This window comes from Miniopterus schreibersii (assembly GCF_964146895.1).
Source record: "Miniopterus schreibersii genome assembly, chromosome: 1".
NCBI lineage: Eukaryota > Metazoa > Chordata > Mammalia > Chiroptera > Miniopteridae > Miniopterus > Miniopterus schreibersii.
The window spans coordinates 61256341-61270727 of record NC_138101.1 but is presented as its reverse complement, the minus strand read 5'-3'; the positions used below and the strand labels follow the sequence as shown (position 1 = coordinate 61270727).

General features: G+C 36.9%; 1 protein-coding gene across 4 annotated transcripts in view; it reads left to right on the top strand.

Annotated features, from left to right (window-relative positions):
- The window catches only part of EMCN (endomucin), a 102670-nt gene that overhangs the window by 83235 nt on the left and 5048 nt on the right, over positions 1 to 14387 (top strand). For 2 of the 4 annotated variants that reach the window (XM_081120899.1, XM_081120901.1), the window contains 6 exons: positions 493 to 585; positions 1020 to 1070; positions 2671 to 2766; positions 6753 to 6777; positions 8213 to 8274; positions 13640 to 13712. In XM_081120899.1, coding sequence (XP_080977025.1) covers positions 493 to 585; positions 1020 to 1070; positions 2671 to 2766; positions 6753 to 6777; positions 8213 to 8274; positions 13640 to 13674 — 362 coding nt within the window. In that variant the 3' untranslated portion in view covers positions 13675 to 13712. The remainder of the gene's footprint in view (positions 1 to 492; positions 586 to 1019; positions 1071 to 2670; positions 2767 to 6752; positions 6778 to 8212; positions 8275 to 13639; positions 13713 to 14387) is intronic. The other 2 variants (XM_081120898.1, XM_081120900.1) reach the window with 1 other exon arrangement.

Below are 14387 nucleotides of genomic sequence, written 5' to 3'. Positions count from 1 at the left end.
AAATGAAGGAATTTCTTATTTTTTCCCCATTCAACTGAAACCTTTCTCTTCAACCACTAAAAAACAGAATAGAAATAAGGTCCTGTGTGTTTATGTTCATTTTAAGTATGTGTGATGAAAAAAAATTCACTATCACCCAAAGTTATAATATCTGAAATTTGAATAATGCTTTTGCATAGATTTTTACCCCAGAAGAATTTTGTGCAGCGGGTGATACAGACTATAGTCTGAGATAAGAGACACACTCACGTTTTCTTGGCAGTTCTTGAAGATATAATACTGATACTCAGGTTTTGCGATTCCAAATTTAATCATTGTTACAGGAGGAATAGATGAACTTAGGATTTAATGTACGATTGTGTGTATCCTATTATTCAATAAGAAACAGTTTTCACAGGTCTTCAGAAATGCAAACTGTTTGAATCTGAAGAGAAATGCAATAAAAAGAGTTAACACTATAGTCTGACTCTGGATTTCTGATTTTTTCAACAGGTAGCACTCCACAACCAGATACCTCACCTTCTAAACCCAGAATAGTACCCTCAGTATCAACAACAATTCCAGAAAACATCTCACTATCTCAGGGTATGACTTCTGTGTGCATGACAGGAAACTCCCTTTGCTCAACTCCTTCTCACTAAGAAATCCCTTCCAATCTTTTAAAAAAACTATAACAACTTTATTGTTATAACTGATATACAAAAAATGCATATCTGCAAAAGGGGAGGGCACAAGGAAACTGTTGGAGGTGGTGGATATATCTATTACCTTGATTGTGGTGATGGTTTCATGGATGTATGTCCAAACTCATCAAATTATATACATTAACTCCCTACCAATCTTGATTTGCAAAACAGAGGTCTCTCAGAATGAGACCAAATGTATTAATTTGAAACATCCTACCTATAGAACATGGAGGCTTACTTAAATGGGGGTCATAGGGAAGGAAGGGAGGATTTGTGAGAATTGGCACATGTTAACCAAAGGTAACTTGTTTTTTTTCTTTCTTAAAATAATAGGCACTGAGAATGCAAAAAATGCAAGTCCTTCAACCAACCCCTCTCGTTCCAGTGAGTAATGGGCATATATTCATTCATAGCGATAGATATGCAGATTATTTGAATTTTATCGATAGGGGATTCGATTATAGATAGACTTTTATCAGCTTTACTGAACCTGCAACCCCATTATAATCCTACCTAACTGCAACCTGCTTTGAGAATTTCCTACTTGTGAGTCTGGTTTTAATGAGCACACTTTAAAAATTATTTTCTTACCTTAGTGCTAAGCAATTACCACCTAAGCTCAAAGTGAATTGATGGGACTAGTCTTAGATAAGCCAAAGTGTACAGACAGAGATCTCCATAAAAATGAATTGTTCACCCTTACAAAACTTTGTCTTCATGTTAAAATGGCCTTTTAAGAGATGTTCCATTTTAACAAAAACAGATACATGCCATATAACATGCAGGGAGGGGCACAGGTAGGTTTACAGTTGTGAGTACAACAAACACAAAGTTTATTCTTGGATTGTGATTTATTAATTATTGTATTATTTTCCATACGAACAACTGTAGACCTACTTTTGCTCCACCCTGTGTATGTGTATGCTAGGACTAAATAGAGAGTATTCATTAATTTCCCTGGAAATTAAGAATAAAATGAATACATATGAAGCTCGGATGATGAAAGAGTATTTTAGGTTTCGGTAAAGCTGTTCTATGCAATAGGTCAGAATTGCATTTATTGACCTGCTGATTCGTGGTTTCTTCATTTGGGAGGCACTAATTACTTAAAACAAATATTTGATCATAACAGTGGAAGTGTAAACCACCCTGCAAATGCATTGAATAACTATTATCATTCCCTGATAAACAGGAGGACCACATAAGCAAGCAGATGTGAATACTTAACTAAATGGAAACTATAATGTCTAGATCTTTAGCTATATCCATAGGACAGTGTTTTCCTTTCATCATTGTTGTTTTAACCTAGAAAATGACTGTCAGAAAAGAAGGCAGATGCTAAAAAACAAAAAACAACCCTCCTCTTAATAAAAAGAAGAAAAGCCATAATCACTCAGACATATATGCACCTGCACACACACACATGCATATTATTCTTGAACCATTTGTGCATGTTTAGAATAATATGCACCGTATTATCCAACTATATCCATTTATGTTATTTTATGCCTTTTCTAGTTCTAAAATATTGTTATGGAAAGATATTTGTGAGTTTTTTAGAATGCCAGCTTTATAACTAGAGTAGTTCCAGTATCTGTGGTTTTCTTTTCCAATCACTTCACTATAGAGTAGTAAAGGGTATAACGTGTGAATGTGGGTCTGCCTGCACATCTAGAGGACATCATCTGCCCATTGTCTCCCACCTCCTCCGTCCTTCAGTCTCCAGGAAAGGGGGGAACTCTCTCCCTTTGGTTTGAAATTTTATTTCAGAAAGGCTACAAGACTGACATCAAGTGGATGCGTCAGAAACGACAACTAAAGCAAAACCTATGAATCAGATAGATCTTTGCTTAAAAATACAATATTTTAAATAGAATGATGTTTAAAGAAGAAAGAAAACATGGATGCTTTTGCTCAGTTCTTAAACTATTTATTGTGAAATTCAGTTGCCACTCTAACTGACAATGTCTTTGATACTTTTTAGGTATTATTTTGCCTGTGGTTATTGCTTTGATTGTAATAACACTATCAGTATTTGCTCTGGTGGGTTTGTATCGACTGTGCAGGAAGACAGACCCAGGTGGGTAACCGTGTTTTGTTCCATTTTGATTCCTGAAAGGAGAATGCTCATGCTAGACCTAAACTTAAATTTAAAGTCTTCAGGGGAGAGAGGAATTATAGAAAGAAAGAAAAGGCCATATTGCCTGATCACAGAAAGAGAGGGGAAGGGACAGAGAAACCCATGGGATGCTGGTGAATGTAAGAAATAGGGCTTAACTATTATTGGCCAATAATTTTGAATGTGAACAAATACTTTTTAATGAAGCAATCCTAGTTTTGGGGGTGGTGGGGGGAATGTGGTAGTCCAGAAGGCATAAAATGATGTGCCTTCTCTGTAGTGAAGGTCTGTTTTTTTCCCACGTAACAGAGGCTAAATGGAAGCCTTGCTAAGAATTTAGTTTTGGGGCCCATAATCTCAAGAAGAGTGTTCTGTGACTCACTTCCCCCTGGGAGGCACAGCTTCCTTCCCATGAAGGTGTCTCCCTTCAGGACTGTGTGTTCTGCTAATTGAATTGGCTTCTCAGGATTGAAGATTATTGCAATTTTTAGTGGAATTCTAGTTTGGAACTTTTTATTATCCATCTTAACCTCTCCAGTAGCATTTAGAAGTCTTTCTCCTTTTGTTTAAAATGACACTGCTCTCTTTTAAACATCTTCACTCTTTGTTTTCTTCTTTTTGATGTTTTATCTTCTCCCTGCTCCTGAAATACTTACAATCCTGTAATGTCATTATCTTTTTTATGCTTTTTTAAAATAAATGTTTTATTTTAAAATAGATATACATTCACAGAAATGTTGCAGAGATAGTTACAAAGAGTTCCCATATACTCCATAGCTGTTATTTCTTTTATTAATATGATATGTTTGTCACAATGAATTAACTACTATTGGTTGATACATTATTATTAACTAAGGTCCCCACTTTTTCAGATTTCTTCCAGTCTTATTGTCTTTTTCTGTTCCGGCAAATTGACCTTTTTTATTCAAAGCTTCATCTGAATCCCTTCAATTCCCATGGCTCACACTCTCCTCTGTTATCTGAAACATTAATCTATCTTTCCATTCCCAACCCCTGTCCTGCTTGTGTCACATAGTGTTATGTACCTGTGCCTTTGTCCATGCTATTCCTTGTTCTAGAATGTCCAGTCCACCACTTAACTGTTATAACATACCCAACCTCCAATTTCTCCATTAGCATCTAGCTCAAACACCAATTTAATGCATCTTTGTATAACACACCATCTCTTTAAGCAGAATGGAGTGTTCTCGCTTTAAATTCCATATTATAGTACAGTTACTTCTCTATGCACCATATTATAGTACAGTTACTTCTCTATGTACCGATTTCCCCATAGTCTATTCAGGGTGCTATAACAGTACCATAGACTGTGTGGCTTAAAGAGACAACATTTATTTCTCACAGTTCTGGAGGCTGAGAAGTCCAATCAAGGTGCCAGGTTGGGTGTCTGGTGAACGTACTCTTCCTAGTTTATACATGGCCACCTTCTCACTGTGTCTTCACATAGCAGAAAGAACAAGAGAGTTCTCTGTGGCCTTTTTATAAGGGCACTAATCCCATGAGGACTCAGCCCTCAGGACCTATTCAACTTCCAAAGGCCCAGCATCTTAATACCATTATATTGGGCATTAAGATTTAACCTATGAATTTTAGGGGAACACAAGCATTCAGTCCATAACATTAGGCAACCTCTCCAGGCACACACCATGTATTGTGCACAGTGCATTGTGCATAATACATAACAGAACCTACTATACGTTTGTTGAGTTACATTTTTAAATTTTCAATAAAATAGAACCTTGCCTTTCCTCACTTTATTTCTAAATATTTCACTAACAGAACTCTACCTAAGTCTCAAATACTGTTAAAAAGCAAAAATCCATTTTTATAAGATATATAAGCTACACTGTTCTTTGTTTACCCATAGACAGTGTGCCCCCAGGATACTAATGCATGCTGTTCCTGAGCCAGTCTCTAACCAGCACTGCACCGACAGCTTGGTGCAAGAGCATGACAGTGTAAGGAGAAGTTACAGAAAAAAGCCAAAACACAATAGTGTTCATTTTAGCCCTTGGTGGAAAATAAGAGGAAACAAATCAATCACTTTCCCTTTGGGAGTTAGTGAGTAAACTTCTTAATAATGTCTAAAACATATTTTCTTACTCAGTTTCAGAGGAGAAATAGCATTTTTATAAATCAGTTTAATTTCTTTAAGTTTCTAAACCACCAATACTATCTTTTATGTGGGAAAGCAACCATCCAAGTTGAAGCTTGTGGGTGTTGGGTACATAGCAGAGGGGGAAAAAATTAGTGTCCTAAATCCATTTGTAAAAATACCCTTTACTGAAAAACTGCTTTGCATGGGAAGATTTACAAATAAGTTATCTGAAAAGTTGACATTTGCTATGAAAGAAGAGTCTGTGGATGAATTGAATCATTCAGGGGAAAAATGTTTAAAATTCGTACCACTATGTAGAGTTATTCTGAAGACATACAATACTTTATAACCAAGTTTGGCAATTGTACAATTAGCTGAATCTATTTGGTTGCCATTAACTGTGTTTGCCAAACAGAATTTATTGCATTGCTATCATTAAATTAGCACCATTAAACATCCGCAGCAATCACTCTTCAATATGTGGGTGAGACTTCATTAAGTTCAGAAAATTAGTAAACCCACTCTGCTCACTGGAAGACAACATGAATCAGAGATTTCAGTATGAAATTGAGCTCATCTGGATAATGTTGACAGTAGTCTGAGTTTTAACCCAAATAAGAACGGCATATATGCCAAAAGTAATCTGTTGGTATGTGTCTATCTGGTAATAAACTCCTATTACAGTATTCCATATTATAGTATTAAGGAAAAATATTAAAACAGGCATACAGAAAGTATCAACTCATGTTGGAACAAGGCTGTGAGCATCACAGCTGATATCATATAGAGTGGTTACAACAGGAATTTTAAAGTGCTGTTAAACCCTACTGATGGTAGGGAAGATAAGGTTAGATCTACTTGGTGAACAGCACATGGTACCACAAATTAAATTGTAATGGTGGTGTATCTTAGCCAAGGTGAAGTAGAAGTAGCCAAAATATTAGTGGAAATCAAGGTCTTTATAAAACAATGATGCTCAAAGCCAGAATTATATTTAAAGGGCTTTCTTATATCCCATGACAAGAGCTAGATTAGAGATAGAAAGAAATCTAAGAAACAGAAACTGAGTAGCAATGGAATGAAACCACAGGAAAATCGGGAACAACACAAGGGATCCTTAAGGGATTACATTACATTGTTTGCCTAATAGGCCACAGTTAATGCCAGGTTTTACCACTGTTGCTTCCGGAGGCCATGCTCTTGTGCAGAACGAATCACCTGAGTTCGCACGCTAAGCCCAGCTTGTTTTCTACCAGACCCTGCTGAGCAGCCTGGCAAAGCATAGAAGAAATTAGTTGGCATTAGTAGCCTCAGTGACATGCTGCAGGGCACTTTAGAGAGAATGAATCAGTGTGATTCAGATGCAATTAGAAGCAGTATCGTAGTTCACCACAAATACAGTGATTTGTGTCCCCAGAAAGAGCAAAGAATAAAGTAACGTCAGAAATTCAATTCTGTGGTCTAAAAAGGTAATTCAGTACTTTGAGGAGAATTTTTTCAGAGGTACTGAAATAAACAGAGACATTTTCTGGTGTTTTTGGAAAGGGTGATAACAAATAGTAGTTTTACGTAGTAATATAAGACTTAGCTCCGAGTTAAGGTCAGTGAAGCTGGCCTACTTAGGACTATCCCTTGAATGTATTAGCCATACCTGAGGGATGAATGGTACCCATATCTGAGAAAATGATCAGTGAGTCAGGGAGCAGAGAGGTTTAAAAAGTTTAAAATTGGCTTTAGAAATATCTTTGCACTGAAAATGGCAGGGATCTCAGGGGTTTTTTGTAGCCAAGCTTCTTACAACTCTAACAACAGTTCTCTCCTCTTCTAGGCACACCAGAGAATGGAAATGACCAGTAAGTAAGGCTACATCATTTTTTTCCCCTAGAAACTCTGTCTGTATCATTTACATAAGGAAAAGTAATGATCCTCTAATTACACTTTTGTTTGTATTTTGAAAGAATTTGTGTAGAAAGTATTGTAAATGAACTTTGTCAGAGCTCTGTTTTTTCAACAGAGAAATTTCAACAACTAAAAGAGGACTGTTCTTAAACTTGAATAAAGTGTTAAAATGGAAAATCAAAAGATAAAATGCAAAAACAGAAGAATGAATGTAGCTACAAGAATAAATATAATAGAAAACATACCTAGCCCAGCCAGGCGTGGCTCAGTGGTTGAGAATCGACCTAGGATCCAGGAGATCACAATTCGATTCCTGGGCAGGGCACATGCCCGGGTTACAGGCTCGATCCCCAGTCAGAGGTGTGCAGGAGGCAGCCGATCATTGATGACTCTCTCATCATTGATGTTTCTATCTCTCTCTCTCCCTCTCTCTGAAATCAATAAAGATATATTAAAAATATATATATGAGGCTTCCCCCCCCCATTTAAAAAGAAAAGAAAAGAGAAAAGAGAAAATAAAAGACATACCTAGAGTTTTAAAACAGTTTCCCAGTGAATTTTTCATTATGTGTCTCACAATTAGAAAAAAATCATGCCCACAACTTGAGACAGCTCTGAGTGGCTTTATTAACAGTAGATGTGTGTTCTGCTTTGACTTTTTAGAAACAAGCAAAGCAGTTCTTACCAATCCAGCCAACTGTTGCAATCAAGGTGCTATCAAGAGTCAAATTGTTTTAATGTCAAAAACCAATTCTGTGGTTAAGTTTTCTCTGTTGACCTGAAGTTGTACCCTGCTTTATATAGGTGTTTTTATATGTTCCTCAGGCTATGAACTTTAGAAATAATATTTGTAGATCACCTGTCCTTCTTAATTTGAAATAAAGGCTCTTGAGTTGTCCATGTAAAAAGAACAGGGGTTTTAAACCATTTAGAATCTGAGAAAGAATAGGTGGGAACTCTTGGTTAAAATAGTCCAGACACTAGACTGCAGTATCCAGGACCTCTTAAAAAGGGGTATGCCTAGAACTCAGCATTAGCCCCAAATGTTTGGAAACATTTCTATGTTTTCCCCTTCATAATTCAGGATGGAAGACATGTACCATATAGACCTGGGACAAGTGTTTCACATGGCCCATCTCGATGTTTAGTTTATCAGATGATCATTGCTGTAACAGAATGATGGAGATTTATTGGCTTGATTCCAGAGTGGAAAGTGCTATAAAACTATGTGTGTGTCTGTATGTGAAGAGACATAGGTTTTGCCACAGAAACACATAAAATATATATGCTTGTGTCTTCTTCATTATGTGTATATAATGTTTACTTTCTATCACAGACATACAGTGCTAATTAGTGTGGTGCTAATTGAATGTTTTCTGTTCCAAATAGACCTCAGTCCGACAAAGAGAGTGTGAAGCTTCTCACTGTGAAGACAATCTCTCATGAGTCTGGTAAGCTCCCAAATTGTTGATTAGATGAAAAATGGTTGCTTCAAAATCTGATTTGGATTTTGTTCAGGTTGAAACATAACCGAAAAACATATCAAATTTTCCTTTAAAGGAAAGACAAGGCCTAAAAATATAATTTTTAGTATAATTATTGAATTATCCAGCTTTTAAAAGTTGCTTTTTATAACATGGAGATATATTTTAAAGAATGGTAGTGCCCTAGCCTGTTTGGTTAGAGCATCGGCCCACGGACTGAAGGGTCCTGGGTTCGATTCTGGCCAAGGGCATGTACCTCGATGGCAGGTTTGATCCCTGGCGTAGGTCGGGGCATGTGTAAGAGGCAACCAATCAATGTGTCTCTCTCACATCGATGTTTCTCTTTCTTTCTCCCTTCCACTCTTTCTAAAAAGCAATGAAAAAAATATATCCTCAGATGAGAGTTAAAAAAAGAAAGAATGGGTGGTAACTAGAGGCATTTTGCATTCTGCAGTAGTGGCAAAAAGAACATTACCTGTATACTAAAGCGTTTCTATTATCACTGTGATTTTGTTTCATTTTTGGTAATGGCTGTGTGTAGTTTCCTGGAATCAGGATTTATCAGTTAAAGTATAAATCATATTTTGTGCAATTTCATATGATTTTAATTGAGTTTCCCCATGAGGGCAGAACACAATTTCCTGTTGATAAAATTTACATTTCTTTTTCCAATTTCTTAGGTTTTGATTTTGCTTGATTTGAAATGTAAACATTTTTTCAAAATACAAATATGATTTGTATGAGTTATAGTGTATCAAGAGCAATGATAAATGAGATGCTACATAGCTTTTAACATTAAAAAAGCACAGATTATTTTCTTGTTTTGAGTAGACCACATATTTAAAACACCAATAGCACAAAACAGACAAATGAAAAATAATTATTAGCTTTACAAAACAATCCATGTGTCTCTAATTTAAATATCAAGTTACATTAATACATTTACAACATTCAGTTCCCCCAGTTTTACCTATGCAAACTAGTTCGAGAATACAGATGTTATATAAAGTCTGAGCTATAGAATAATAACTACATTATAAATATGTAGCAAAAAAATTTGTTTAAAAAAAACCCTATAAATATTGTCTCACTTCAAGAGCAAGATATAAAAGGCTGAATGTGGTCTTAATTTCAGGTAGGAAATTCTAACTAGAACAAACTACAAGAGGCAAACAGAAGATGTGACAAATGAGGGCACCCAAAATCTGTAGAGGCCCAAACCCCTCCCATGAGCCAGTCTCTTAAAAGAGACCTTCATTCATGCATCTCTTCTACTCTTTGATGTACTGGTTATTTTACTCCTACACTTTCCTCTTAGAGGTAACCATCTGAATAGGCAGAGGAGTAAAATTCATTCATAGGATGATTAGAAACCACTCACAGGTCTCCCTGCCCATTCACCTGGCTCCACTAAGTAGCCAAACCTATTCTACTCTGTCAGGGAAAAGCAGCCTAAATGGGAACTGGTTCTGAGTAAGTTCACGAAGGATCCTGAGCATGACTATACCATTGGTCAAGAAGAGTTCTCAGAACCTGCCTGTGACTTGCAAGCAAGCATCACAATAATTTCATGCTCTTTTCCTACTCCACTGGTTATTTAACCTAACAACCTGCAGCCTTGTGGCTCTTCCGGCTGTGGATTGGCCTACTAACCAGCCCTTGGAAGAAGTGTCTGTGTAGGTGCCCCTGGCTCTCCTTGTGAGGAGGGGGCTGGGATCAGAACTACCTTCTCTACCATTCTTTTCTGCCAAGGAAGTGACAACTGACACTAGAATTGAGGCTTTCGAAGGAGGAAACTCTAAAGAACCTTGTGTTTCTTGATGGCAAATTTAACATCTGATTCTTCTTTAATGCCTAGGGAAAGTTCTACATAAGCTGGTATCTCCCACTCTCGTAGTAACTGCCGAATTAAATGGAATAGACTATGATGGGATAATTAAGACCCCTAACTCCCTAAGGTTCCTTTTCTTCATAAGGAGGCAATATTATTATGGAAATAAGATCTGCTCTCTGGTACTTTTATTTCTGCCAACCTCAATTTAGGACTCACTCCTCATTTAATAAAATAACCTTTCAATGGTCAACCCAACTAATTACTGTGGAAATATCTGATCAGAGGATAAGACTGAATTGGTGATTCAGAATCACTCTCAACAGCCTAGAATTAATAATCTAAAATATAATGATCTCCAAATGCTCTTGTTCCACCACAGTTTTTATTGAAGACTGGCTCCTGACAGTCACCAACAAATCTCTTTCTACTGCCTTTTAAATTTATTCAAATATGCTTTCTTTATAAAATTATGTTCATCATACTCAACAGAAGTTACATTATTATAATGATTTTTTTACTTAAATATATTTTTCCCAACAGTGACATATTTTCTAAAATATAATTAAAATAAAATCTAATATGATTAGGTATGATATACATTCACAGATTTAGCCCAATTTTCCCCTATCTCTTATATAAAAATTTTTAGAAATTTTAGAAATATAGAAAATAGTTTGATAGAACAAATACCTGACTACCCATCACTCAGAATTCAAGAGTGATACATTTTATGTTATTCCCTTCTAAGAAATGTAGTGGGAATTAATGTGCCTAAGTGGTAATAAAGTGAAATTTGAGCTTCCCTGGCATGAGTTCATTGGATTGGTCAGTACTTCAATTTATAATCTCTGGTCTTATATCTGAAAATGAATTGTGTCATTTTAGAGGTCAATAAGTCATGTTTCCAAGGAAACAAAGCTCTGCAGCCACCCACCTTCAAGGGAAGTGCCAGTGGGTGCTAAATTGTCTAGGTTTCTAGAAGCCTCAGTGAACCATGGCTATTGCTCTGGTTATTTTCTGCTGATAAGACGGCTAGTTTCTTGTCCCCAAACCTCCTCTGATTTGACCATGGTGTTCACCTGTCCACATCCAACTGCTTCCTCTAAATATGTGCTCCCTCTAACAGGGATCTTGGGCTGAAATGTAGCCCATAAGTGTTTAAAATTTGATTCTTTATATTAGGAGTTTTCTTTAAGTAAAAGAGAAAGCCTATTAGAGTATAACAAGAATGTGCTTTTAGCAAAAATAAGCCCCAAATGTGGGAGATCAAGGAGTTTTTTAATGAGAACATATAAGATACCATACAGCTTCAGTAAGGAATCTGGCCAAATTAAACATCCCATGGTGACTGCAAAATATACATGTGACATGAGGCATGTTAAATGTGATTCCCACTGACATCACATCTCAAAAAGTTAATACACTATCTCATGTTTAATATTAAAGGCAATGAGAATTATGAAGGAGACCGCTTAAATTAAAGAATATATGACTCCACATTAGAAAGAAAACACGGTATCTTTGAATTCAGTTTCAAAGCACTACTTGATTTTAAACCATTTGGAGGAAGAAAAGCAGATCTGAATTCATTATAATACTGCTCTGCTTAAAAAACTCTGATAAGTGTGTATTAGCTAAGATTAAGTTCAAACACTTTAGCATGTCTGCCTGACCTGCCATGCTGTGCCAGACTTCTCTTGCTCAGTTTTGAAGGACTTAATAAGGCATATCCCCAGACGTCATTCATCTCCTGTCCCTGTCTTTCTCAATGCACTAGAGCTCTTTTGAAGGAAATGGTATCTTGGTCTCCTTTGTCTCTCCTACCTCCCCCTCCTAAGTTATGGTCATTACACATTATGAGTGTATTATTAGTATGCTAATACTAATCAGTATATGATCGTAAATGCACAGTCCCTTTTATTTGCTTATTTATTTTTACAAATAAAAGTTGATTAACAAGAAATGAGCAAAAGTATAAAGATCAGCAAAAAGAATAGATTTATAAAGCCAATAGAATCAGCTTGTGTCTTTCCAGCCCTTCAATATTTGGCTTGATCTCTGCATGCATTTTCACCAAATCATCTTTGACTGTCCCAGCTATAAATGGTCTTTCTCTCCTCTACTGTTAATTTGGCAAATCAACATATATCACCACATTGTAATATCTCTTTATGGCTTAAACTGCCATTTTAATATTTGACCACATTATACATAATGGAAGATAGAAAAAATACAAAGCAGAAAAGAATTAAAAATTACTCATGAAACACAACCTTGACCCAATCACTATTGGCATCTGGTGTATTTTCCTACAGTTGTTTTTTCTAGATACATGTGTTTTACCTGCTTTCACCATAGATATTATTATTACTCTTATTGGAATCAGCTTGTTATTGAATCTTTCTCACATCCTTTATTCCCAAGTAAAGAGACCTTGAGGGGAGATATTAAAAATTGTAATGATTTTCATATGATTTGCTTTACATGACTTCTGGAAGACAATAAGGGGTTCAATACATGTATATTTTTACTTCTCATTCCTGTACTTCACACCCATAGATTCCAGGAGGTGCTGTGCCTTTAGTGAGCAAAGGGTTGTTCTGGGCTAGAGGCCACGGGAGCCATTACTTGGGGCTTGGCATTTCTCAGAGCACAGTATCTAAGGGGCTCTTGGAGGGAAGTTCCCAGAACAAACTCAGTTTGTTGTCCTCATAGGTTCCTGACACTATTATCTCCGTAACTGTGCAGGTAACAAGTGACATCAACAGCGTCCCCAAAAGACAGGTTTCCTAACTGGTAGATAAAACCTGGAGCAAAATGATGACATTTATTCTCAACGTTGGAGACTTTAATCCATGTTGATTTTATATAATGTGACAGGTGTTGATACTTGAATCTACCTGAAAGACACAGGTAATGTGAAATGTGCTGATCACGAATCCAGGGGCATATCTCTCAGCTTCCTAGGTTAATATTTATCCTTATATTGGATAATGGGATAACACTGTTATTTTGAGTAGTGTCCTCGGTGCTATTCTGTATGTCATCAAAGTGTTCTTGTTGACCTATAAATTCAATTTCACAGAACTCTCACTGAATTAAACAGAGGATCCTAGAATGTGTTCCTGATAAAATGACACTTTAAATATATGACATAGTTTTACTGAGGCTGAGCTCGCTCATGGAACAAGTAAAAATCAATAACTCATTCCCTAGGGCGCTTCTCTAGTTATCACCTCCCACTCACACCCCACACCCCACTCCCAGGGAGTGAGTTAGCATTGCTCCTTCAGGGTGAAAACAGATGATGGCCGAAAAGAGCTCATAAATCTTTGTGAACAATTTCCAGGCCATACCAGGAGGTAAATTGTGGCTCTAATGTCATTCTTGCAGGGAAATTGGACTTCTCTTAAAAAACAGAAAACGAGCCAAGAAACTTTATTTTCATCCTAATTCTCTCTCTGAGCTTAGAGATCGAATCATATCTTCTGTTCTTAGGTGAACGCTCTGCACAAGGAAAAAACAAAAACTGACAGCTTGATGGATCCTCCCACACCTAGGCAGTAAATATGTAAGTTTCCTGATTTCATTCACTGAGATACTCATTAATATCTGTTTTGTTAGCCGGCTGCATCTTAGATTATTTCTAAAGACTTTTATAAGGCAACAAGTTAGTGGTTTGTGCCAGTGAAACCATCAATGTCTATTTGTCTCAAAACAAACACTAAAATGATCTGCCGGAGCGATGAATGACTTGGGGGCTGTAAAAAATGCTTCCAGTTGCCCTGCCTCCCTCAGGAATGACACAGTTCCTGCCTGCTGGTAATGTTTCCTTCTAATTGCAGTTTGCCTTTACCTGGGTCACTCTACACACTGCCAGTGGCAGTCAGCCAGGGTTATATGGCTATTGAAGACTCGCAGGACTCAAAATGACAATGCTTACAAATGTGCAGTTTGCTGCCAAAGGTTATGATACAATAGGTGCATTAAAGTTAGAATGTGCATCACAGCCAAAGGCTGGCTCAGGGCATGAAATCCAGGGAAGCTAGCGTGGAGGTCTGACTGTCCCTCTGTAAGAACTGTACCAGGATGTACTTCCTCCCTGAGCCCAGGAACCATGGACATGTGCACAGAGCACCTCAAACAAGGTGATCCAAAATGAAGCTTCACCTGGGGTTTCTTATATTCAGCATCATGTAAGAAATTTCCTGGCATATAACTAGCTGAGGGACAGAGCCCTTCAGGT